Source organism: Neomonachus schauinslandi, chromosome 6 (assembly GCF_002201575.2).
Source record: "Neomonachus schauinslandi chromosome 6, ASM220157v2, whole genome shotgun sequence".
Taxonomy (NCBI): Eukaryota; Metazoa; Chordata; class Mammalia; order Carnivora; family Phocidae; genus Neomonachus; species Neomonachus schauinslandi.
Window position 1 is genome coordinate 1050596 of NC_058408.1, and position 21450 is coordinate 1072045.

Here is a 21450-nt window from a genome sequence, read left to right on the forward strand (position 1 = left end):
TGCCTTCCCAAATCTACAGATGGTATTTGGGGATTGTCTACTGCTTTCGTCTCGATGCCCCGTTCCTGCCTCCACAAAGCCACCTGGGAGAGTTACCAGTTGAGGAGGCCCGAATCCAGTCACCAGCCCCCAACCCCAGTAGGAGGAGGCAAGGACCAAGGACTATGCTTTGGCTGTAGAGTATAATATGCATGCAACATTGGGGAGGGGGGAGACGACTTACGAAATGTATATACAGACCCCTTGAGTGAGCCCCCCCCCCCCCCCCCCCCCCCCCCGCCCCCCCCCCCGGGGGGGGCCCCCCCCCCCCCCCCCCGCCAGGAGGCACTGAACAAGGGAGGGGTCCATCCCCCCGCTGGCCAGGAAGGGGAGCTCTGAGGCAATCTCTAAGGGTTGCCTATCCCCAGGGAGAGGGGACAGCTGCCATTCCTGCCTCTGTTCTCCCAACCCAAATTGGAGGGGGTGCTGAGCAAGGAGAGGACAGGGTCCCAGAAGCCAAGTAGGTGTCAGCACCCCCACCCTCGACCTCAGGGGCTCAAGAACTCTTTGCATAAAATATCTTCAGACCTAGGAGATGGTCAAAGGCACAAAGTTTAACCACTGGGAGGGAGTGTTGTTGAGAGGGGTCTGGGGTACCCTGAGCCCAGGGGTAGACCAAAGGCGTGATTCATTCCCCCTTCCCTGGAAAGGTGATTGCCCCATTAGGCCTTTCTCACTTCAAGGAGGCACGCTGCCTAGGCCTCAAGCACCCGCCTTCTTGGGGAAGGGGGTATCAGATTGGCACAGGAAAGGCCCAGGGAAGGGAGCCACTCTGTACAGTAATACTTTGGTAAGGTTCGGGGAGAAACAGGATTCTACCCCAGGCTTCTGACAAACCCTCTCATTCAGCTGGATGCTGAACTGTGTCCACACTATCCCTGGCTCCAACGCGAGGCCAAGCCCACAGAACACTCCCAAATGAGGTCCTGAGAATCAAGGAATAGGGTGGAAGGGGTGGGAGGGCCCCTTCGGGGAGAAAGCACTGAGACGGATCACAGCTTCCGCCCCACGGGCTGCTGTAGACAGAGTTCACTGCCCGCAGAGATGATGGGCAAGTGATTGTCCACATGGTAGCTGATAAGGTGGCTGACACTCTCAAAGCGGTGATCCTTTGTCCGAACCTGAGGAGTCAATTCAGGTGAGGAATCAAGTAAGACCTCTGCCCCCAGGACTACAGAAACTGGAATATTCAAGGGGGTTGAGCAAGGAGAAAAAGACCGCGACGGGAGTGCTGCCTGTCCAGATCACTGAGGCTTCTCTAGAAAGGAAATCCACAGCTAGCTCTGGAAGTGGGCAGAGAGGACATCAGCCCCAGAAACTGAGAAGCTGGGGGATATCTACTCTCATGACCGAAAAAGGTGGCATGTCTCAGAGAAGGACACACACTACGAAAAAGATGGGGAAGGGAGGCTTGGGTTGCTGTAGAAAAGAGCCCAAAGTTAGGAGGGACAGTGGGGCAGGGCAAATAGGCGACAGGATGCCGAGCTGAGCCCTGAGTCTGGAGATGCTGGGGAGGTCCCTGGCTCCTCTTGGAAAAGGAGACTTGGGGTTTCTAGGCTCTAGCCATCCAACACTGGGCATCACCACCTCTCCAGGATGGTTTCCTTGTTTGTCAGAAGAAGGGCTCAGGAAAGCTGAACACCTTCTAGCTCAGATGCAGTCAGGGCTGGGGAATTGAGGACTGAAAGGAACAGAGCTCGGGCTCAGGGGTATGAGAAGGGAAGGACGCCATCCCGCTGGGAAGGGTGCCCATATTCACATGCCAAGCAGGGAAAGTGGGAGGCAGCGAGGGGAGACGCATGGCTATGCAGGAGCCCTTTCTGCCCCCCCCCCGCCCCAACACACATCCCTGCTCCACTCACCACGCCCTCTGGGTCCACCAGCAGCAGGTGCTTGGGCTGCCCACTCTGCAAGCCAGTGAGCACATACTGTCCTGGCGTGGTCGTGCTCTCCCGCACCAGGAAGTCCCCGTTGAGCTGCAACAGAGCCTCAGCCTCCCGCCGGCTCAGCTTCCCGTGGAACCAGGGCTCCCCTCGGAGCTGCTCAGCCATGGCCACTGCCTGGGCAGGCGGAGGCACCCGAAGGGCATCTTCGAAGGGCTCTGGGGGTTCAGAGAGGGGGCTAAGAGAGGCAGCTGGCACAACACAGGCCAGGACCCAGACCTTCAGGGAGCGGAGGCCTGGAAGGAGAGAGCAGGGCAGAAGAGGAGGACCCGAGTAGAAAGACGGAGATGCAGAAAAGGAGAGAGGAGCACTCACTCATGTCAAAGAGGTCTCGGGGCGTGCTGCCATTGATGGCAGGATTGGGGGGCCCAGCCCCACCCCCTGCTTGCCGGGCCTTGTCTAGGTTCTGGACGTTGACATAGGAAGGATCATCAAAGAGCTCTTTACCTGCTGAGGAAAGGGAGACATCACAGTGACCCCAGCCCTGCCTCCTGCACCCCTGCCCCTACACCTCCCCACTCCCTTCACACCTGGGCAGGGTGGTGGAGGTGGCATCTGTTTGCGAATTTCTGGGTGTCCCCCGACAGGCTGCCCCACCGGCTGCAGGGACAAAAATAAGATGAGACCAGAAGCCCAAACCGGCCACTCCCATCCCAGGTCCCAGGCCCAGCCCACCTCCATCCAAGTAACTTACCAGCGTTGCTCCCAGGTGGCTGGGGGTCTGGCCAATGGGTGGAGTGGGTCGAGCAGCCCCCAGGGGGGCTCCTTCCCGAAGCCTCATGTCCACCACTCCCCCAAGAGGGGGTTCCTTCCCGGGGAAGTCATTATAGTACTGGTGGTCAGGTGGCTCTTCCTCCTCCTCATCCCAAGCTGAGCCATCAAAACCAGCCATCCTGAGAGGAACAGGAGGGAGGGAGGGCACAGACAGTGGCCATGGGCCGGGCACTTCCTGCACGGTGGGCCTGAGGCTGGCTGTTTTCTAGAACAGCCGTTCCATCCTCCCGGGAGCCCTGCAAGGTAGCTATTACCTCCTTCCCCAGTGATAGAAGAGAGATGAGGGTCAGAGGTGGAGAAATTTGCCTGTGGTTTCACAATTAAAGGCTGGCGGAGCTGAGTTGTAACATCAGATTTGATTTTAGAGTTCATGCCCTCGATTATCATGCTATCTCCCAATAGGGAGGAGAAGCACAAGGAGGCAAGAAGGGATGTGCTCCAGAATAGTTTAATCTCCTCTAAGTACTCAATGGCTACCGGCCTTAAGCTGGGAAAGAAAGGTAGAGCTTTCAGGAAAAAAACATCCTCCCTCACCCAAATTCTTGATGGCTCCTACAGGCAGGAAAATGAAAAACTAAGGATGGAGAAATGAGTAAGAGAGAGAGACAGGCCGGCAGCGCGGTGGCCCGGCACACGAGAGGAAGAGCGCGCCTGCAGCAGACAGGGCCTGGCCAGACTTTCCTGACAGCCACAGGAAACGCAAGAATAGCAGGAAGTGGGAAACACGCACACAGGTTATTTTCACCCCCGACCCTCTCTGGGCTCGAGTGTGAGCAGTGGAGCAGACCTGCTTTCTCCGTTCGGGCCTGGGGCCCAGAAGCTGCCCCTCACCCTCCGCACCCGCTCACCTGTCATGAGGGGTGACCAGCTTGGGCGGGTTCCTGAGGTATTGTTTGAAGCGCAACTCGAAGGCCTGGCCGATGGTGCTGATGACATCCTGAGCGAGCCCTTCGGGACACTCCAGGATGTGGCAGGCTGGGGGCACAGCAGAGGCGGCCTGCTGGGAGGAGGCGCGGCCAGGGGCCCTCGTCTTCCCGGCAGGAGCCCCTGCTTAGCTCCCCAGGTCCTGCTCACCTGCCTCTTGGACAGCTGGCCCCACCCAGCGCTCCCCACCGCGCCTCACCTCTCTGATTCACCGGGTCTTTGGCAACATAGGCGACGTACTCAGCTGTGTCCTGGGGTGGGCAGGGTCAGAAGCAGCCCCTTAGCTCAGTTTTACAGCCCACCTCACCCCTGACCCCTACACAACTCAGGCCTTTCCAGACACCACTTCAATCCCAGCACACCCTCTTTTCCAGCTGGTGTGGCCCCTACTCTTCCCACCCCCCCGCCCTGTTCCCCAACTCACCGGGTCCCCACCGGACGCAAACGAGATAGACTGCATGTGGTGGTTGGCGATGATCTGAGGGTTAGTGCAGGGAACAGAGAAAGGAGGGAACGGCATGGGTCAGGCAGCCCTGCAGCACCTGGGCACCCCCAGCCCTGCCCCACAGCCCTGGAGTGTCAGTCCCACCCTTTTGACTTCTTAGCCCAGGTCCTCCTAAGCTCCTCCTTCCTTCCTGTCTTAGCTCCTGGCCCTGTGACCAGGTCCTGGCTCAGCCCTCCCAACAGTGTTTCTGGCCCCCTCACCCAACCCCACCAACCTGTTTGCAGTCTGCGGCCATAAGGTTGAGGCTGCTGGTGGATACGGTGAGAGTGATTGGCATCCCCGCAAATTTCAGGTTACTCCTCCCCAGGATGGAACTGAGCGGGCGGCTACAGGGCTAGGGAAGGGCCCAAGGATCTCAGAAGCTGGGGGTTCCCCACACCAGGAATCCCCCACCCTCTGCCTTTTGGCCTGCTCCCCCACATTTCCCAGCAGCACACCCAGCCCCATCGGCCCCAGGTACCTTTCTCCTCCTTGTCGCCCCCTTGGCACCAGGCACAGCCTCACACACCAGACTGATGGCCTCCCTGGGGAGAAAGAGGTCCTTAGACCTAGAGCCTGCCTCCCAATCAGCTGGGGCTGCCACAGGGCAGGGGGAGGGGAAGACCAGGCCAGACTCCAGGGGCACTCCAGGCTCTTTGTCGTGGTGGATTGAATTAAGGGCCTTTAATATTTGATGACACGGAGAGGCCACTTCCTGGCTGATTGGGTTAGGGCCTCAGTGGGTCTGGCCCCACCCCCTTCCAGCTACCAAATGTCCCATTCCCTTCCCAAAGGCAGCAGCAACCTTCCACCCACCCTGTTCTATACTCAGGCTCCAGCTGCCGGCTGGCTCTGCTACCTCCCCCACCACTCACAGGACTGGATAAGTAAGAAGGATCCAGACCAGAGGTGCCTCTTTTCATTCAGACTTAGACTCACTCCCCTAACTTTCTCTCAATCCCCTTTACCTAAAGATAAGCCATGGCTAGCAAGCGACCAAGACCCACTCCCCTGCTCCCCTCAATAATCCAGGACTCCCCCCGTCTGCCCCCCTCCCCACTAACCTGGTGACCTGGGTGCGGGTGTTGAAGTCCAAGGCACGCATTGACTGCAGAACCTCCACACAGCCCATGTACTGAGGGAGGGATGGAGGGGGACAAGTCAGCCGCCTCCCCCCACCCCTTCACAAGGAGCCCCGGGCCTTTTCCCTATGTGCTCCCTAAAGGAAGAGTAAAGACGAAGAAGTTTTGCTGGCTGCCTGCGGCTACACCCCACTACGTGCAAGATCAGAGGAAAAAGGAGCAGAGGAAAGGGCAAGCTAGGAGGGCCTCGGGCATCTGGGAGGAGAATGTGGGGGGCAGTGACGGGCACTGGGGGTGGGGGGGCGGGAGGGGGGTGGAGTGATATCCCCAGAGGGAGGAGGCTGGGGGACACAATCAAGACTCACTCATTCCAACACTTACTAAGGGCCTGCAATGTGCTGGGCTTTGTGCTAAGCATGGTGGGGGGGGGGGTGTCACAAGAAGGAAGGGGCCCAGGCAGAGTTGGAAGGGGAGGGGCTGCAGAAGCAGCGAAGAAGCTAGTAAGGTATGAGAAACAGGACCCTGAAACCAAGGGAGGTGTTGGGAAGAGCAGAAAACAAGAGGCTCGGGTAAGGCTGGAGTGAGCAGAGGAACCGGAGGGGTCCAGGAGGGGGGAGGAAGGAGGGAGGAGGGAATGGGAGGATGTTCACTCACCCGAACCAGGTAGGAAACCCCGGGTCCCATGACTTTGTCGTTGGGATGCAGCCAGCCCCGCGTGGGCTTATTGACAAAGCTCCCGTGGCGGGTCCACTCCTCGCCCCCCAGCTGGCCCCCTTCCACCCGAGTCCTGCGCCCGCCGCCTCCACTCAGCTTGTTCATGTCCTGGAGGAGGGGCAGGGGGCCTGAGTCTGGCATGGCCGCCCCTACGATCCCCTCCCCATCCTCAGCTGCCCTTCCTGGCTCCCCCTTTGGCCCCGGGCGCCCCCCAGCTGGGTTGGCCAGCTTCAGGTTGCTCATCCGGGGGAAGAAGGAGCACAGAGTAGTGGGACTATCATCCCCAGGCAGAGGTGGCAGGATGGGCCCCAGGGACGAGGCCGATGGGGAAGCCAGCTCCTCCGGTGGGGTGGACCCTGAAGCCCCCTCCTCCAGCGATGACAGAGACTCATTCCGAAGTGGGTTGTACTTGGGCTTGGGGGGCAGGAGATCCATGGCTGCTGTGAGAGGGAGGCTGCTGCCCAGCCCGGCCCCCCTGCCAGTCAGGGCAAGGGGGCCAGGCAGGGGGCATCCCCAGGCCCTTAGTCTGACCGGACCTCTATGGCCCAGGGATCTCAAGGATCCTGGGGAGGGTGAGGGACAAGAGGCGCCAGCGCCAGCACCCCCGGCTCAGACCCAGATAGTTTCAGGCCCCATCCCCGCCCAGCGTGGAGCCTCTTCTCTGGCTGAGAAGAGAACAGGCTGGACCCAGAGCTGCCTGGCTCCTCCCCAGGGGCGGAGAGCTAAGGCCAGAGACCAATCCCGAGGACAGTGCTGACTCACAGGCTGTAAGGGGCTAAGCCCCCACCACAGCCCCAGCCTAGAACTCTGGCAGGGATAGAGCTCTCCATGCACCACCCCCCCTCCCGCCCCCAGACAAACCACCAGTAATCTGGGGAGGAGTAAAGTGGGGGTGGGAGGGAAGGATGTAGGAATGAGAAGGAAAGGAGGGAAATAAGAGGAGGTCTGGATCAATCCACACAGGACATGGGCAGGCCAAAGGGAGCAGGAAGCTGCAGGAGGGTAGGGGGAATGAGAGAGGAAACAGAGGGAGCTGGGGGTGGAAAAGGGAGGGGATCCCTGAGCTCAGCACTCTCCTTCCTGTCCTGGTGGAACACCAAATGCCCCCCTCCGCCAGGCCAGGCCACCCCTAGCAACACCACACAGTCGGGGGGTGGCCCCAGGGAGTCTGGGGCCATTAGCACCCTCAGCTACCACAGCTGTGGACAGGAGGTTAAGAAAAGGGGAAAGGATGGAAGTGGTCCCAGTGGACGCAGAGAGGGGCCAAGAGGAAGAGCAAAGCTGGAGAAGTAAAGGGAACGAGGTCCAACCTGGGTGGCGCACCAGGCAGGAGCTGGGGCAGAAGACAGGCTGATGGTGCCCTACCACGGCATGCACCATGCCAAGGAGCAGCGGCCCCCAGCCAAGCACTCTTCTGTGCCCCCTTCCACAGGCCGAGTCAGCAAAGCAAACTGTCAGGAGCGGCTGGGTGGAGAGGTGGCAGGGCTCTGACCCGCCAGACAGGTTCATACCCCTCCTCTCGCAGTGGTGGCTAGGGAAGGTGCAGGTGTCCACCATGGAGCACAGTGCCCCCCAACAGCAGGGGCAGAGTCTGGCTGGAGGAGATGGGAGAGTGAAACAATTCTCCAAGAGAAGTGGGGGCTACAGGCCACCGAAGGACAGAGGGGGCAGAAGACAAATCTGTGCCAAGGGTGCCAGGGGTGGGCTGGGGCTGGACACAGGGAACAGCCCCACCGATCCCCTCCACACGAGGCTCCCAGACACAGCTCTGCTAAACGGGGCCTTGGAGGAAGGGGCAAAGTCACCAAACAAAAAGTAGTAGAAGATACATACAATCCCCACGATCACTTTGGGATTACCTATTCTTAAACTCCAGAAGATACAAAGATGCAAATTATAGTCATTGATAATACTAGCATTTAAATCGTGTTAGATACTGTGCTAAACTCTTTCCCCTGGTCTTCGTCACTCCATTTCCTCAGGCCTTCAGCCCTCAGGCCTAGAGAGATTGAGGAAGGGGTTTTGCCCTGGCCTCGCACCGCCCCCTCCTCCCCACACAGGCCAGGACGTCCTCCTCCTGCGGGAGCCCGCACAGTCCAGAGGCAGGGAACAACCAACAGGTGTGGGCGTTTGGAAGGAAAGAAAGAGGAAGTCGGGCTCTTTAAATTTGCATAGGAAAGGAGCTTGCCTACTGTGAGTCGGGGTGGCTGGGTGTGGGGGAGAAGCTGCTCGTGGCTTCTCGGCCCAGCAGGGAGGAGGAGGCAAGTAGCAGGAAATGGCGAAAGCCTCGGGAATGTTTCCAGAAGGGAAGGCTGGGCGAGCGGGACCAGAAGGAATGCCCAGACAAGAACTCTGGTTAGGGAGCGGAGAAGAGCCAAAGAAACGGTGGAGGCTGGGGAGTCCCTTCCAAAAAAAAAAAAAAAATCAAACAGCAAAAAGGTCACTGTCCCCTCCACCCACGCCAAGCCACCGTTTTCTAGCAGCAGAGAACTTTCGCCCCTGTCGCACCCGCAGGTCACACGCCAACAAACCCATGGCCCTACCAGGTCCCGAGGTGCAGGTGTGAGACCTACAGCTGTCTCTGGGGGCGGAGTCGGTCCTGAGCAGGGAAACTCCGGGGTTGGGAACCCAGGAGCAAGCCCCTCTCCCCGTCTCGCGCCAAACCCCAAGTCCAGCCCCCTTCCAGCGGGCCCACCCTTGGCAGGGGCAGGGGGAGGTAGAGGGCTGCCTCGGCCCTCGCACTGCTCAGAACCCGGCGGGGCACTTTGACTTCCCACCTGCCGGAGCAGGAGAGCTCGGGAGAGCTGGGCCCGAGGCCCAAGCGAGAAAAGGGAACTCTGCCTGCAAGGGGTTTGGGGACCCAAGACAGCGCTTCTGAGGAGGGGACCCGGGTCCCACTCGGAACGTTCCCGAGGGGGCGTGGCCCCTAGGTCGCGTGCTCCGGGGACTTCCAGGCGGCGAGGCCCCCCGCACGGCCCGACGTGGTCAGGGAAGGGGCGGGGCCTCGGGCGGGGCCCCTGGGGAGGCGTGGCCTCCCGCGCCCGGCCTGTCCGCCGAGGGGCGGGGCTCTGGCCTTCTGGGAGATAGGCTTTTTGATGGACCCGTCGCCAGGAGGCGGGGTCTCGGGGAATTGGAAAACTACCGTCAGGTTTCTTACAGTAGGGCTTGTGGAAGCATGTCCGGGGTGGGACTTCCAGGAAAGCTGGGCGGCAGGGTGAGGTCGTGGACAATAACCAGAAAACAAATCGGGGTTCGGGGAGCCCCCTGAAGATGGGGGTGGGACTTCCGGGGAGGGGGTCTCAGGGGGCGGGACTTACAAATGAAGACCGGAAGTAGGGTCCCGGGAGAGGGGTTCCGGGGTGGAGGAGTGGGTCACCTAAGGGGAGGGAGAAGACCCAACTCACCAGGGCCTCATGGAGTCTCCGCACCGCACCGCACCGCGGCTCGATTTGGTTCCGGATCACGCCACTGCCTCCTTAGCTGGCCGTTCCAACTTTCTCCCCGGCCTGACCTCCTTGAAGAAACTTTATTGCACTCACTTCCGGCCTCACTAACCCCTGACCCTCTACCTCAGCGTCCCTCCTTCAGCCGTCCCACTTTCCCGAATCCGCCAATGGCAGCGCGAGAACGCGCACGGGGGCAGGGATAGCCAATTAGAGGCGTATTTTTTTACCTACGCCAGTCCTTGACGAACGTAAGAAGTACACTCCAATAAGGACTCGAGGAGGAGGAACTCTAAGCCAATCCGAGGCTTGAAGGTGGAGTTGTCCCGCCTTAAATCAAAGGGACCAATAGGAAGCGCGGGCGGCGTGTTTGAAAGCGAGGCCAAAGTGGGTGGGAGCGCGTCCTGCTGGGAGTTGTTTGGAGGTTGGCGGCGCGGGCCTGACGGTCCTCAGACTGAGCGATCATGTCGCACAAACAGATTTACTATTCGGACAAATATGACGACGAGGAGTTCGAGTACCGGTTAGTGCCGGCGCAGGGGGCCATAACGAGGTCGTGAACTTTGACAAGTGAGGGCTGAATCGACAGGACCGACGCAAGCGCGAGAGACTCACGGGTCGCGGACGGGGACGATCGCGGGGAGCGCAGGGCGCATGCGCGAGGGCCTGGCGGCGCGGGGGCGCGCAGACCCGCCGAACTCCGAGTCAGCCGGGAGCGGGGCAGCGGGCGGAGGGGGCGTGGCTAGAGTTCTGGCTGACCCCCTCCCTCTGACGGGGTTCTGGAGCGTTCTCTGAGCGTCCCCCGGCATGTCGAGCTTTGCCTTGGGGAGCCTGCTGCGAAGAGGTGGCCGCAGCGGCGCTGGAGGAGTCCCGGAAAGGGGGCGTGGGCGTGCGGGCTTGTTGCGGGGAGGGCTTGGAGGAAAGACGGCGGGGGCCTGCCAGATGCCCCGGTGATGTCTGATCCGGCGTCGGGGTGCCGCAGGCTCGGGAGTTGCGCCGCAGCGCGGGCACAGCCCACGGCCCTTGCCGCCCCCGACCCGAGAGTCGGAGCAGAGCCTGCCGGGCTTCGGGGGAGGCGGTGGGGCTGTGCTGGGGTCAGGGACCGGTGTGGGGCATAGCACTGGCCGCGGGGCTTGCGTCTGGCAGATGCAGCGCCGCGATTCTAGGCCGGAAGATCGCGGGGAGCGGGGATTCTGCCCGAGTCGGCATTCCAGGCGTTCAGTGTGACGCCCACACCGCCTGCCTGGTGGGTGTCTCGCCTTCCACCTTAGAGAACATAGAACGGAAACTTTGCAGGCTCGTGTTCCTTTTCCAGCCGAGTGCGGGGCCCCGGGGACTCGGTGTGTGCTGACCCATACGAGACCGTGGGCCCGTTAGCTTTCTTTTCCACGTCTGAACTGCGCTAACTAAATTCTGTGCTTACCACCTCTTTGCAGGGTTAGGAAGTTGTAAGTCGAGGCGGTGCTGTCTTGGTGGTGGTGGTTGCGAGGGTTTGTTGGTGGGTTTGTGTGTCTGATCTGATTAGGTATTGAAGGCCGTCCCTGTGCCGGGGGCTTGTCCATTGAATGTAAGCCATCTTCACATATTTAGACTAGAGTTGTGCCTTTGCGAAGAGTCTCCGCTACTAATACAGAGAGCGTCTAGTATATTTTCACTGAGCACGATGGAGTTTATCTGGATTAGCCCAATTCATGTCAGAGTAATAATTTTTTACCATGAAAGGAGACGTCCTTGGTTAGGAGAACATGGGGCTTCCCAAAAGAAGTCTCATGGCAACTCTTCAAAGTTAGGAAGATGAGATGGAGGGTAGATTTTGGAGGGTGAGACATTTCCATTTCATCCTTTGTGACGGCTCTCCCACACAGCGCTCCATAAGAGGCCTTTCTTCGCAAAACCAATCCTTTTCAAAATTACTTTTAATTATTTACACTGTGTGTGCTATGGGACTGCCCTTATACCATTCTAGAGTAATCAGCAGACTGAGCTCCAGGAAGGCAGGAAAACAGGTGCTTGTTCACTTGAGTTAGTCATTAGTCATTAATGTGTGCTTTTTAACATACTTTGGTGAGGATTTACATAACTGGCCTTTATTTCTAGCTGCCTCTACCCCACAATAGATTATATAAACTCCCTACCATCAGAAACCGATTTTTTTCTTTTTTTTCCTCTCAGCTTTGTATGCAAGCTCTTCATACTGCACCCTGTACTGATGTGAATTCTCCCCATCTTTCCATGTTTCTCTTACAGGCATGTCATGTTGCCCAAGGACATCGCCAAGCTGGTCCCTAAAACCCATCTGATGTCTGAATCGGAATGGAGAAATCTTGGCGTTCAGCAGAGTCAGGGATGGGTCCATTACATGATCCACGAACCAGGTTGGTGCGATGTCTGAAAGCAACCATGGAGGGCTCCTTCACTGAGGGAAAGACAGAGTGATGAGATCGTATAACCCAGAGAAATGGGGGGGGATGGTAAGGGTGCTTTATTGGTTCCTCACCAGCCATCTGGAAAAACTGGAGTGACCAAAAATAAATAAAAGGAAAGTATCTGGGAAGTTCAGAGACAACCTGTCCCTGAAAAACCTCCTTTAATCTTTAGTTCAGTCTGAGTGTGCCCTTTTTTTTCTTAAGGCCACATATACCCTGGTAGAGGTTATGGTCCCTGCATCATTCTCCATCAGAAAGTGAATTCTTGGATGTGTTCCAAATAAGCCAAGGAAAGTATATTTCTTGATAAGACACCAGACCCCAAGCTGCCAGGCAAAACTAATAAAGGCCCCCCGGGGCTGTACAAACATAGCGAGGGAACTGAGGCTAACCGCTCTCGGCTTGGCAGACAGGCCCAGCTTGTGGGTCTGCTTCTAAGGCCATATGCTTAAATCTTAATTTAGTCATAAAGATCTGAGTGGGTGATATCTGGGAAGTGCAGAGACCAGTGCGAGCGTGTCTCTTCGATTTCACTCACTCTTTCAGAACCTCACATCTTGTTGTTCCGACGGCCACTGCCCAAGAAGCCGAAGAAATGAAGCTGGCCGCCACTTCCAGCCTCGAGCTTTACACAGCTGTCCTTGCTTGCTAACATCTTCCTGATAACATCATTATGTTGCCTTCTTGTTTCTCACTTTGATATTTAAAGGATGTTCAGTCCACTGTTTGAATGTGCTGCTGACTGCTTTGCTCGAGCAGAGCCGACAGCACCATGGCCCAGCCGGATGAGCGCTCTTCGGGCTGCAGCCTCAGCTGAGTGTCACCCCAGAAACCATGCTGATCTCTGTACCCAGCAGAACACACTTGGTAGGTGGAGGAAGCATCTGAGAATAAGGCCGTGGCTGTTACAGGGATTGTGTAAACTTGCTGTTTTGTTTTGTTTCTTGCCAGGTGTTGTATGTATGGTGGTTTATTTCAATATATTGGAAGGTTTTCATTTTATTCAAGAAATCTGTTCCATGTTAAAAAGCCTTGATTAAAGAGGAAGTTTTTATAATCTAATTCTTTAATTGTAAAGGTTTTTTTTCCTTCTCAGGGTGAACATTACACTCAGTATCATGTTTCTGATTATATTCCCTTCGGTTAGATAATGAAGTTCAGCTCTTTGCTGATAATGAGGTTTATTTCAACATTGAGGTAACTGGTTTTTAATCTACTTTAAGCAGACTTTCTGTCAAACTTCTGAAATATATGTTGCTCTTGTTAGCCTGAGGTAGAGGTTATGTAGAGACATCATCTCATCAAAACAAATTAACCATTTCCTACGGTCAGGGATGCTGCCTTTAACGCAGTCCTGGTATTTGAAGGGCACAAGAGGGTAAAGGGAGGAGGCTGTCAGCCAGAGGGTGCTCCTGTGCCCCACTTCCTGCCCAGCCTAAGGCTCTGGCAGACCTGTGGCCTGTTAACTGTTGGGGGGGGGGGGGACACAACAACGTGTGCTGTTTTTTAAGTGGCTGGTGCTGATGCCTAAGTCATTCCTTAGCGATATTGCCTTAATTGGTCTGGGGTGTGGCCTGGATGTGGGAATTTCAAGCATTTTTATGCAGGTAATTGGAGTATTAACCTTTGAGAAAACAGGTGTAAGCTGTAGTTGTTCAAGAAAACATTTCTCCAGGGTGTCCCTGGTTGGCTCAATTGGTGGAGCGGGCAGACTCTTGATCTCCGGGTTGCAGAGTTCCAGCCCCATGTTGGGTGGAGATAATAACAGTAGTACTAAATAAAGGAAATGAAGCTTTTCCCTGTCTTCCACCCATTTCTTCTTATGGCGGTAGTTCAGTGGTGGTGCCTGATCCAGCAGCATCGCCATCACTGGGCCCTTGTTAGAAATGCAAATTATTGGACTCTACCTTAGACCTACTGAATCAGGAACTCTGAGGATTGGGCCTAGCAGTGTTTTAACAAGCTCTCCAGGTGATTCTGGCGACCACTCAAGCTTGAGAACCCACTGATAAAGAATTGGACCAGAGCTTTTTTGTGGGAGGGGTGGTCAAATATCAAATCTTTAAAAAAAAATAAAAATAGGGCGCCTGGGTGGCTCAGATGGTTAGGCGTCTGCCTTCGGCTCAGGTCATGATCCCAGAGTCCTGGGATCGAGCCCCAAGGGGGGCTCCCTGCTCAGCGGGAAGTCTGCTTCTCCCTCTGCCTGCCCCTTCCCCGTTTGTGCTCTTTCTGTCAAATAAATAAAAATTTTAAAAATAAAAGAATGTTTTAGGGGGCACCTTGGTGGCTCAGTTGGGCATCTGCCTCGGCTCCAGTGGTCATGCCAGGTCCTGGGATCAAGCCCTACATCAGCCTCCCTGCTTAGCGGGGAGCCTGCTTCTCCCTCTGCCTGCCACTTGCCCTGCTTATGCGCTCGCTCTCTCCCTCTCTCTCTGTCAAATAAATAAAATCTTAAAAAAAAATTTTTTTTAGGGGCACCTGACTGGCTCAGTCCATAGAGCATGCAACTCTTGATCTTGGGGTTGTTGGAAAAAAACACACAGGGCTTATTACTTGAAAAAGAATAGTCTAGAAGCCTGGCTTTTCCTTTCACTTTAGCGTTTTGTGGTTGCTGTGTGGCATCTCTTGACTTTTCTTAGCCTGTTGCCCATCTGTGAAATGAGCATCATCTATCTTGGGTTTTAGGAGAGTAAAATGAGGGTGGGTGTGGTTCAGCTGTTCTCCAAGTGATGAATGAATTTTAGAGGTTTACTACAGAAAACAGTCTAGGGACCAGGAGCATCAGCACGACAGGAGAGCCTGTTAAATGCAGATCTCAGGCTCCCACCCCAAACCTCCTGAATGAGGGAGATTTAATCAGCCTATTAAGAAGGCCCCAAATGGGGGCACCTGGCTTGCACAGTCAGTAGAGCATGGGACTCTGGGTCGTGAGTTCAAGCTGCACCTTGGGCATAGAGATTACTTATAAAAAAATTTTTTAAAAGGTCCCAGATCAAACATTTAAATTTAAGAAGCACTTTTAGACCAAAGGCAACTGAAATGAGAATAAGCTAGAGTGATGTGAGAATCCGAGGTGGACACACGGCCGGTCCTAGTCGGCTGCCCTCACTTGTACCTGTAAGACCAATAATTGGGCAAAGGTGATGTTCAAACTGAGCACTATCCTGGGGCAAGGCTTTTTCTAGTCAACAGGGTTAAGTATATAGCTTTATCGTTTATAACAGGTGAATGAAAGCTCACCTCCAAGATCTGCCTACCTCAGGCAATGCTGACACTTGTGTCCCTACAACTTGCGTGCGCTACGGTATAAAATCCTCTGGCAGCAGCCCCTGCGCCTAGAATTAGGGTTAGTGCCCGACAGCACGCGCACACAAGAATTTGAAAACAGAAGTGAGAGTCACGCCTCCCCTTACTTGAAGCCGCAGAGAGCGCACCCCAAAGTCCTTGGAGCACCGCCCACCACCGCCCCTTCCGCCCCCCGCCCGCGGCCCGGCCCCCGCAGTTCCGGGTGGGGGTGACCACGTGCTTGTCGCCAATGACAACCCGGCCCTCCTCCCGCCCCCTGGCTACGGCGGGCGAGCGACAGCCGATTGCACCAATGGGCCCTTGGAGGTCGTCTGAGCGACAGCCGAGGTGACCAACTGCTGTGAGCAGGTGCTGGTGTGGGGCGGGACTCTGCGTGCGGACGCCGCCCGGGACGTGCGGGAGCAGAGGGCACGAGCCGGGGAAGGGCCGGAGAGGCAGGTGGGGACCTGGGAGAGCGGGGCGGGCTGCAGCGTGGCGGGGGGACGGGACTCCAGACCAGGAAGGGTGCCGGCACCTGCGGGAGAGGCGCCTGAGCTCCGTTCCGGGTCGGGGCGGCGGGGGGGAGGGGGGTCGTTTGAAAAGGGTCGAGACGCTTAAAGGAACAGGTGCCCCGAAGAGAGGAGGTATTTAAAGGTGCAGATGGCCGAGCTCGAGCCGACTAGAGGAGCCGAGCTCGGCGCACAGAAGACATATTCAAAGGGGTAGGTGCTCGCGAGAGCAGGACATTTTAAGGAGACTAGAGCCAAGCTTAGAAGACATGTGAAGAGGCCAGGGCTGGGGTTTCTTAGAGGCAGGGATAAAGGGGTCTCTTGTCAAGGGCCTGGCGAGGTCTTCCTCTAAGGAAGAACGTGCACTCCTGCTCTCCCCCATTGTCCTCTCTGGCTCCTCCAGGTTCCCTTGACCCCAGACCCCCCTGTTTTCAGGCTATGGCCCCCAGTGCCCTGTAGACCTGGCGCGACTCCCGTGCTTTCGACCCCTATTTGGGGCCCTGGGTGGCTCCTGGAGGGCCTTGCCGAGGGGCAGAGAAGGCAGGACCATGGCATCTAGGGCCTTTGAACCTCCCCCAGGGCGCAGCGTGACGGCGGGCATCATCATTGTTGGAGATGAGATCCTCAAGGTGTGTCTGGGACAGAAGAGGGGGAGGGTGTGGTATTCTCTTGCCCTTCAGAGCCTGCTGCACATTCTGTTGAGGGGAGGCAGCCAGGGTGGGAGCCCCCTTGCTGCAGGAGGGTCCTCGAGTGAGTCCAACCTATTAGAGGGAAAGTGACCCTTTGTTCTTTCAGTTACTCTGTTGAAAACTTGTAGCAAAGTTGCTATAATTTGCCAAGCCGTGTGTAGGGGTAGGAGGGGCTTTACAGAAATGACAGGGAGTCCACCACCGGGTAAAAGAGGTGTGATGCATGTGCTATATAATCCAAGAGTTCCAGCCAGCCTGTTGGGAAGACGACCCAAGGCATTCAGCAGAATGAGTAAGCAAAACAGAGGGAAAGTACTAGATGGAAGAAATCCCTTCTGAACAACCAGGGAAGTCTTATGAGAGGTCCTGGCAGGCATGAGGTTTGTAATAGCAATATTGACCCCTGTTTTTTAGCGCTTCCTGGGGCCTGGCAGTGGGCTGATTATATCACATATACTTACTAATCCTTAGCACATTCGCAGGAGGTTTGATACTTTTATTATAAATCTCAGTTAAGGGCGCCTGAGTGGCTCAGTCGTTAAGCTTCTGCCTTCTGCTCAGGTCATGATCCCGGGGTCCTGGGATCGAGCCTCGCATCGGGCTCCCTGCTCGGCAGGAAGCCTGCTCTCCCTCTCCCACTCCCCCTGCTTGTGTTCCTGCTCTCGCTAACTCTGTTTCTGTCAAATAAATAAATAAAATCTTTAATAAATAAACAAACAAATCTCAGTTAATAGATTATGAGACTGAGAAGCTTGCCCAAGGTTACAGAGCTCGGGAGTGGTAGAGCTGGGATTCTCTCTTCCTCCAGAGTAACCCTTACCCACTAAGCCCCCTGTAGAGAAGGAGAAGATGGGGCTGGGAAAGAACATTGGAGACACACCAGAGACAGCCTCAAAAATTCTGCAAAGGAATTTGAACTTTATTCTGTATACATTTGGAAACAACACATGGCTTTTGAGCCCAAGAGTGGTGCAATCACAGTAGCACATTAGAAAGGTTAGTCAGGAGGCCCAGGGCAGAGTGCTGTGCCTGGGGGCTGGGAGCCTGGCCAGGGCGCTGTCGCCACTGGCCAGATAAAAGGTGCCAAGGACCTGCGTGGTGGCAGTAGGGACACAGAGAGCAGATGGGGAGACATTTCAGTAGAGGTGACAGCAGAAGGGCCCGACTGGCTGTGGACAGTGTCTGGGGATGCCACTGACCAAAGGGACAACTGCCAGGAATATGGTGGAGATGCCTAGTAAGTACATGGAGCCAGGGAACTGAGCTGTCAGGGTTGGTGAGGAATTGACCACGGAATCCATAAGTGTAGATGAGGTCAAGGTCAAAGTGCAGAGAAGGAGGCCCAGGGTGGATCATGCTCTCCCTGACCGCTCACGTGGATTTTCTCACTCCTGTGACCAGTCCAGGCTTTTTGGTGGACCAAGGCAGCGTCCACCAAGAACACGATGCCCCAGCATCAGGCAGATGTGGCTGTCACCCCTTCCCCTTTGCCCTTCATCCCCACGGCATTGACACCGTCCCCATCTCATCTCCCAGGGACACACTCAGGACACCAACACCTACTTTCTGTGCCGGACACTGCGCTCCCTGGGGGTCCAGGTGTGCCGAGTCTCTGTTGTCCCCGATGAGGTCGCCACCATTGCGGCTGAAGTCACTTCTTTCTCCAGCCGCTTCACGCATGTCCTCACAGCAGGGGGCATCGGCCCCACTCACGACGATGTGACCTTCGAGGCCGTAGCACAGGCGTTTGGGGACGAACTCAAGCCACACCCTGAGCTGGAAGCCGCCGTCAAAGCCCTAGGAGGGAAGGGCTGGGAGAAGCTGTCTCTCGTGCCCTCCTCCGCCCGCCTCCATTATGGCACTGATCCTCACACCGGCCAGCCCTTCAAACTGCCACTGGTCTCCGTCCGAAATGTCTACCTCTTCCCAGGCATTCCAGAGCTGCTGCGGAGGGTGCTGGAGGGGCTGAAGGGGCTGTTCCAAAACACAGCCGTGCAGTTCCACCTGCGGGAGCTCTATGTGGCCGCCGATGAGGCCTCTATCGCCCCCATCCTGGCCGAGGCCCAGGCCCACTTTGGGCGCAGGCTCGGCCTGGGTTCCTATCCTGACTGGGGCAGCAACTACTATCGGGTGAAGCTGACGCTGGACTCAGAGGACGAAGGGCCCCTGGAGGAAGGCCTGGCCTACCTGACCGCCTGTCTGCCCCCGGGGTCGCTGGTCCCCTACGTGCCCGACGCCGTGCAGCAGGCCGGTGAGGCCGTGTACAAACTCGCGGGATCAGGTAGGGGCCTCCACGGGGAGGGGCTGCAGGCAGCAGGCCGGGGTGGCTCCCTAGGCCTCAGGAACGCAGGGGCTGTTGGCGGCTGCCTGGAAATCCAGGAGCCGGTGGAAGACGGCTGCAGGAAATGTGGGCCGCGTGCGTGCCGTCCACACCACTGTGCTGGGGGGGGTGTAGCTCGACAGGACAGTTGTACACCGTGCCCTTCTGGGCCGGTCACGTGACCAGAAAGGCCCCCGGGCACGAGATGTCGGTGACGAGGGGCCTCCACAGCGGGGAGGTCAGCCCGGGAGCTGGGCGAGAGCAAACAGTGTGATCCGGGGAACAGAAGGAAACCAGGGCCCCCAGAGAGAAGACACTGAGGTGGGGCTGAACAGCCGGCAGGGGCACGCTCTGAGCGCATGGGGGAGTCCGGACAGTACCGACCCACACTGGGAAGCCATGGAGATGTTAAGCAAGGGCAGCGTGGCCCCCACTGCCCTCCGACGGCCACGTGCCTCTCTCTGTTGGCTTCTTGTCCGTCCGCTTGCAGGGTCTTCTCTGGGGGAGAAGGTGGCGGGCGCCCTGCAGACCATTGAGACTGCCCTGGCCCGGTACGACCTCGCCCGCCTCTGCGTGGGCTTCAATGGAGGCAAGGACTGCACAGCGCTCCTGCACCTCTTGCACGCGGCCGTGCAGAGGTGAGCCAACCCCTGGGGGCGAGACCTCAGAGGTGCCTGTCTGCCCTGCTGTCCAGCTCCCCCCACTGGGAAGCGGGGAGGGAAGGGGTGGCCGGGTGGGGGCTGGGAGGGAGGTAGCCGTGGTGACCTCCAGTTCTGTTATTGAGCGTCTGACTTGGGTGTGGCCCTGGGTTTGGACGGGAAGGCCACTCTCCCTGACTGGGCCACAGGGAGGTCACAGTCCTGTTGGGAGGTGACATTTGCATACCTGAAATGGGGCTGTGTGCTCCAGATCTGAGAAGTGAGAGATCAGAAGGGCTTCCCAGAGGAAGTGGGTTCTCGTGGATGGGAGGGACAAGGAGAGTGGAGAATGGGAGGTTGTCCATCCGGGGGCCAAAGAGAACAGTGCAAGCCCTCTGAGAGTATTTCCCTGCCCACCCGGCAAGCCTGTGCATTCTCCCCGCCCCAGGAAATGCCCTGATGCTCAGGAACCCCTCCAGATCCTGTATATCCGCAGCATCTCCCCTTTCCCTGAGCTGGAACAGTTTCTACAGGACACCATCAAGAGGTACTACGGGCCTGGAGGCTGGGGCTCCCGGGGGAGCTCAGCAGTGCCCACTTCTGACCGCAGCACTCTTCCTTCCTCAGGTACAATCTGCAGGTCCTGGAGGCTGAGGGTGACATGAAGCAGGCCTTGAGCGAGCTGCAGACGCGGCACCCCCAGCTGGAGGCTGTCCTGATGGGCACCCGCCGCACAGACCCCTACTCCTGCAGCCTCTGCCCCTTCAGCCCCACTGACCCCAGCTGGCCTTCCTTCATGCGCATCAACCCGCTGCTGGTAACGGGGTAGAGGCTGTGGGGCCTCCAGGCTCCCGATCCCTGTCCACTGTGCGCCCTGGCTTCCCCACGTGGGAGAGGTTGGAGCCTGGGGCTCAGATGAAGAACCCCATCGTCCGAGGGAGGCTGTGCCATTGGGTCATTCAGCCTTCTGAGCGCTATTTATTGAACACCAAGGGCAAGCTTGTGCTTTCTCCCGCTAGGCCTGTGCTGCCCAGTACGGTGGCCGGTAACCCCCTAATTATACTCAAAGTGCAGCTTACTAGAATGAAATAAGGAATTACTGAAAACCAGCTAATGGTAGGCTTTAAAAGGATGAATTCTGTGGCATGTGAAAATTCAACATTCAGTTCTTGACTTGCACCAGGCACGTTTCAGGTGTCCCCATGTCAGGCACCCCTAGGGCCCATTTTCATGGTCTGCCCCCACAGACCCACGCCGTGGGGGGGGGGCAGGATGCAGGCTTTCTCTTTCACGTTGCGTGGCCTGCAGAGAGCGAGCTGCCCCAGAGAATCAGATAGGAGCCCTCCTCGGGGGCCAAGAAGCAGAAGAGCCCAAGTGGGCCCCTTCCCAGGTGGCAAGGGGTGAGTGAGGAAGAGGGGGACTTTGTGACTCCGCTCTGACCTCCCAGGACTGGACCTACAGAGACATCTGGGACTTCCTGCGTCAGCTGTTTGTCCCGTACTGTATCCTGTATGACCGAGGGTAAGGGTGTTGGGAGACGGTGTGAGGAAGACGTGGAGGTGCAGGGGGACTGAGAGCCACGCCCCACACTTAACTCCCTTCTCCCGGCTCCAGCTACACCTCGCTGGGGGGCCGGGAGAACACGGTGCGGAACCCCGCCCTGAAGTACCTGAGCCCAGGAGGACAGCCCACCTACCATCCAGCCTACCTGCTGGAGAATGAAGACGAAGAGCGCAACTCCCGGACATGACCTCGCAGTCCTGCCCGCTGCCTGAGTGGGGAAGGAGGCGGTCCTGGGGAGTCGCCTGTCAATAAAGTGTGCCTCTCGTGTGTGCTGCCCTGGCTGTGTCTTCCTGCTCCGGGGGATGGGGGAAGCAGACGGGGGCTCGGCGCTGGCAGAGCTCCCCCTAAGGGGCCAGGGTGGCAGGCGTGCCGAACAGACTGGACAGGAGTTTGCACCGACGGTTCTGAAGGCCAGCCTCACGGGGCAGGGGCTGGGGCTCGGGGCAAGACAGACCAGGCCCCGGGGTCTTGAGACCCAGGCCGGAAGCTGAGCGGGCCTGGCTGCAGAGCATGGAGGACGGAGTGACCAGGCCCTCCCCCTCCTAACCCCAGCCTCCATCCCTGTCCATAGAGGCTGACTCAGCCCGTTCTTGGGCCCAGAACCTTCCCCGTGCTAG

At 57.5% G+C, this 21450-nt stretch overlaps 3 protein-coding genes across 6 annotated transcripts; 2 read left to right on the forward strand and 1 right to left on the reverse strand.

The window, feature by feature from the left end:
• Positions 1–290: 290 nt before the first annotated feature.
• On the reverse strand, positions 291–6689 carry SHC1 (SHC adaptor protein 1). 2 transcript variants are annotated; one of them, XM_021682166.2, is made up of 12 exons: positions 5901–6689; positions 5229–5299; positions 4646–4709; positions 4400–4519; positions 4105–4158; positions 3880–3931; positions 3605–3731; positions 2677–2875; positions 2513–2582; positions 2298–2429; positions 1902–2140; positions 291–1160 (listed from the first exon to the last, which is right to left on the reverse strand). In XM_021682166.2, the coding sequence occupies exons 1-12, from the start codon at positions 6393–6395 to the stop codon at positions 1032–1034; spliced, it is 1752 nt and encodes a 583-aa protein (XP_021537841.1). In that variant the 5' UTR covers positions 6396–6689; the 3' UTR covers positions 291–1031. The 2 variants fall into 2 exon arrangements, with proteins under 2 accessions (XP_021537841.1, XP_021537840.1); XM_021682165.2 differs by having other exon boundaries at positions 2298–2432.
• Positions 6690–9793: 3104 nt separating this feature from the next.
• CKS1B (CDC28 protein kinase regulatory subunit 1B) lies at positions 9794–12891 on the forward strand. Its single transcript, XM_021682164.1, has 3 exons — positions 9794–9926; positions 11651–11778; positions 12376–12891. Exons 1-3 carry the CDS (start codon positions 9868–9870, stop codon positions 12426–12428), a joined length of 240 nt encoding a protein of 79 aa, XP_021537839.1. The 5' UTR covers positions 9794–9867; the 3' UTR covers positions 12429–12891.
• A 2645-nt stretch (positions 12892–15536) lies between these two features.
• FLAD1 (flavin adenine dinucleotide synthetase 1) lies at positions 15537–21092 on the forward strand. Of its 3 annotated transcripts, none has more exons than XM_021682161.1 (8): positions 15537–15573; positions 16059–16252; positions 17849–18593; positions 19123–19270; positions 19719–19817; positions 19898–20087; positions 20718–20791; positions 20885–21092. In XM_021682161.1, exons 2-8 carry the CDS (start codon positions 16172–16174, stop codon positions 21018–21020), a joined length of 1473 nt encoding a protein of 490 aa, XP_021537836.1. In that variant the 5' UTR covers positions 15537–15573; positions 16059–16171; the 3' UTR covers positions 21021–21092. The 3 variants fall into 3 exon arrangements, with proteins under 3 accessions (XP_021537836.1, XP_021537837.1, XP_021537838.1); XM_021682162.2 differs by having other exon boundaries at positions 15556–15573; positions 17849–18563; XM_021682163.2 differs by having other exon boundaries at positions 15556–15573; positions 20732–20791; positions 20885–20968.
• The last annotated feature ends 358 nt before the right edge of the window (positions 21093–21450 follow it).

Coding starts and splice junctions, on each gene's coding strand:
- FLAD1 (XM_021682161.1), top strand. CDS start 16,172: ATGGCATCTAGGGCCTTTGAACCTCCCCCAGGGCGCAGCGTGACGGCG. Junction 18,594..19,122: donor GTACAAACTCGCGGGATCAG/GTAGGGGCCTCC, acceptor GTCCGCTTGCAG/GGTCTTCTCTGGGGGAGAAG. Junction 20,792..20,884: donor TGTATCCTGTATGACCGAGG/GTAAGGGTGTTG, acceptor TCCCGGCTCCAG/CTACACCTCGCTGGGGGGCC.
- CKS1B (XM_021682164.1), top strand. CDS start 9,868: ATGTCGCACAAACAGATTTACTATTCGGACAAATATGACGACGAGGAG. Junction 9,927..11,650: donor GACGAGGAGTTCGAGTACCG/GTTAGTGCCGGC, acceptor TTTCTCTTACAG/GCATGTCATGTTGCCCAAGG. Junction 11,779..12,375: donor TTACATGATCCACGAACCAG/GTTGGTGCGATG, acceptor TCACTCTTTCAG/AACCTCACATCTTGTTGTTC.
- SHC1 (XM_021682165.2), bottom strand. CDS start 6,395: ATGGATCTCCTGCCCCCCAAGCCCAAGTACAACCCACTTCGGAATGAG. Junction 2,583..2,676: donor GCCACCTGGGAGCAACGCTG/GTAAGTTACTTG, acceptor TTGTCCCTGCAG/CCGGTGGGGCAGCCTGTCGG. Junction 2,141..2,297: donor CCGAGACCTCTTTGACATGA/GTGAGTGCTCCT, acceptor CTGAACCCCCAG/AGCCCTTCGAAGATGCCCTT.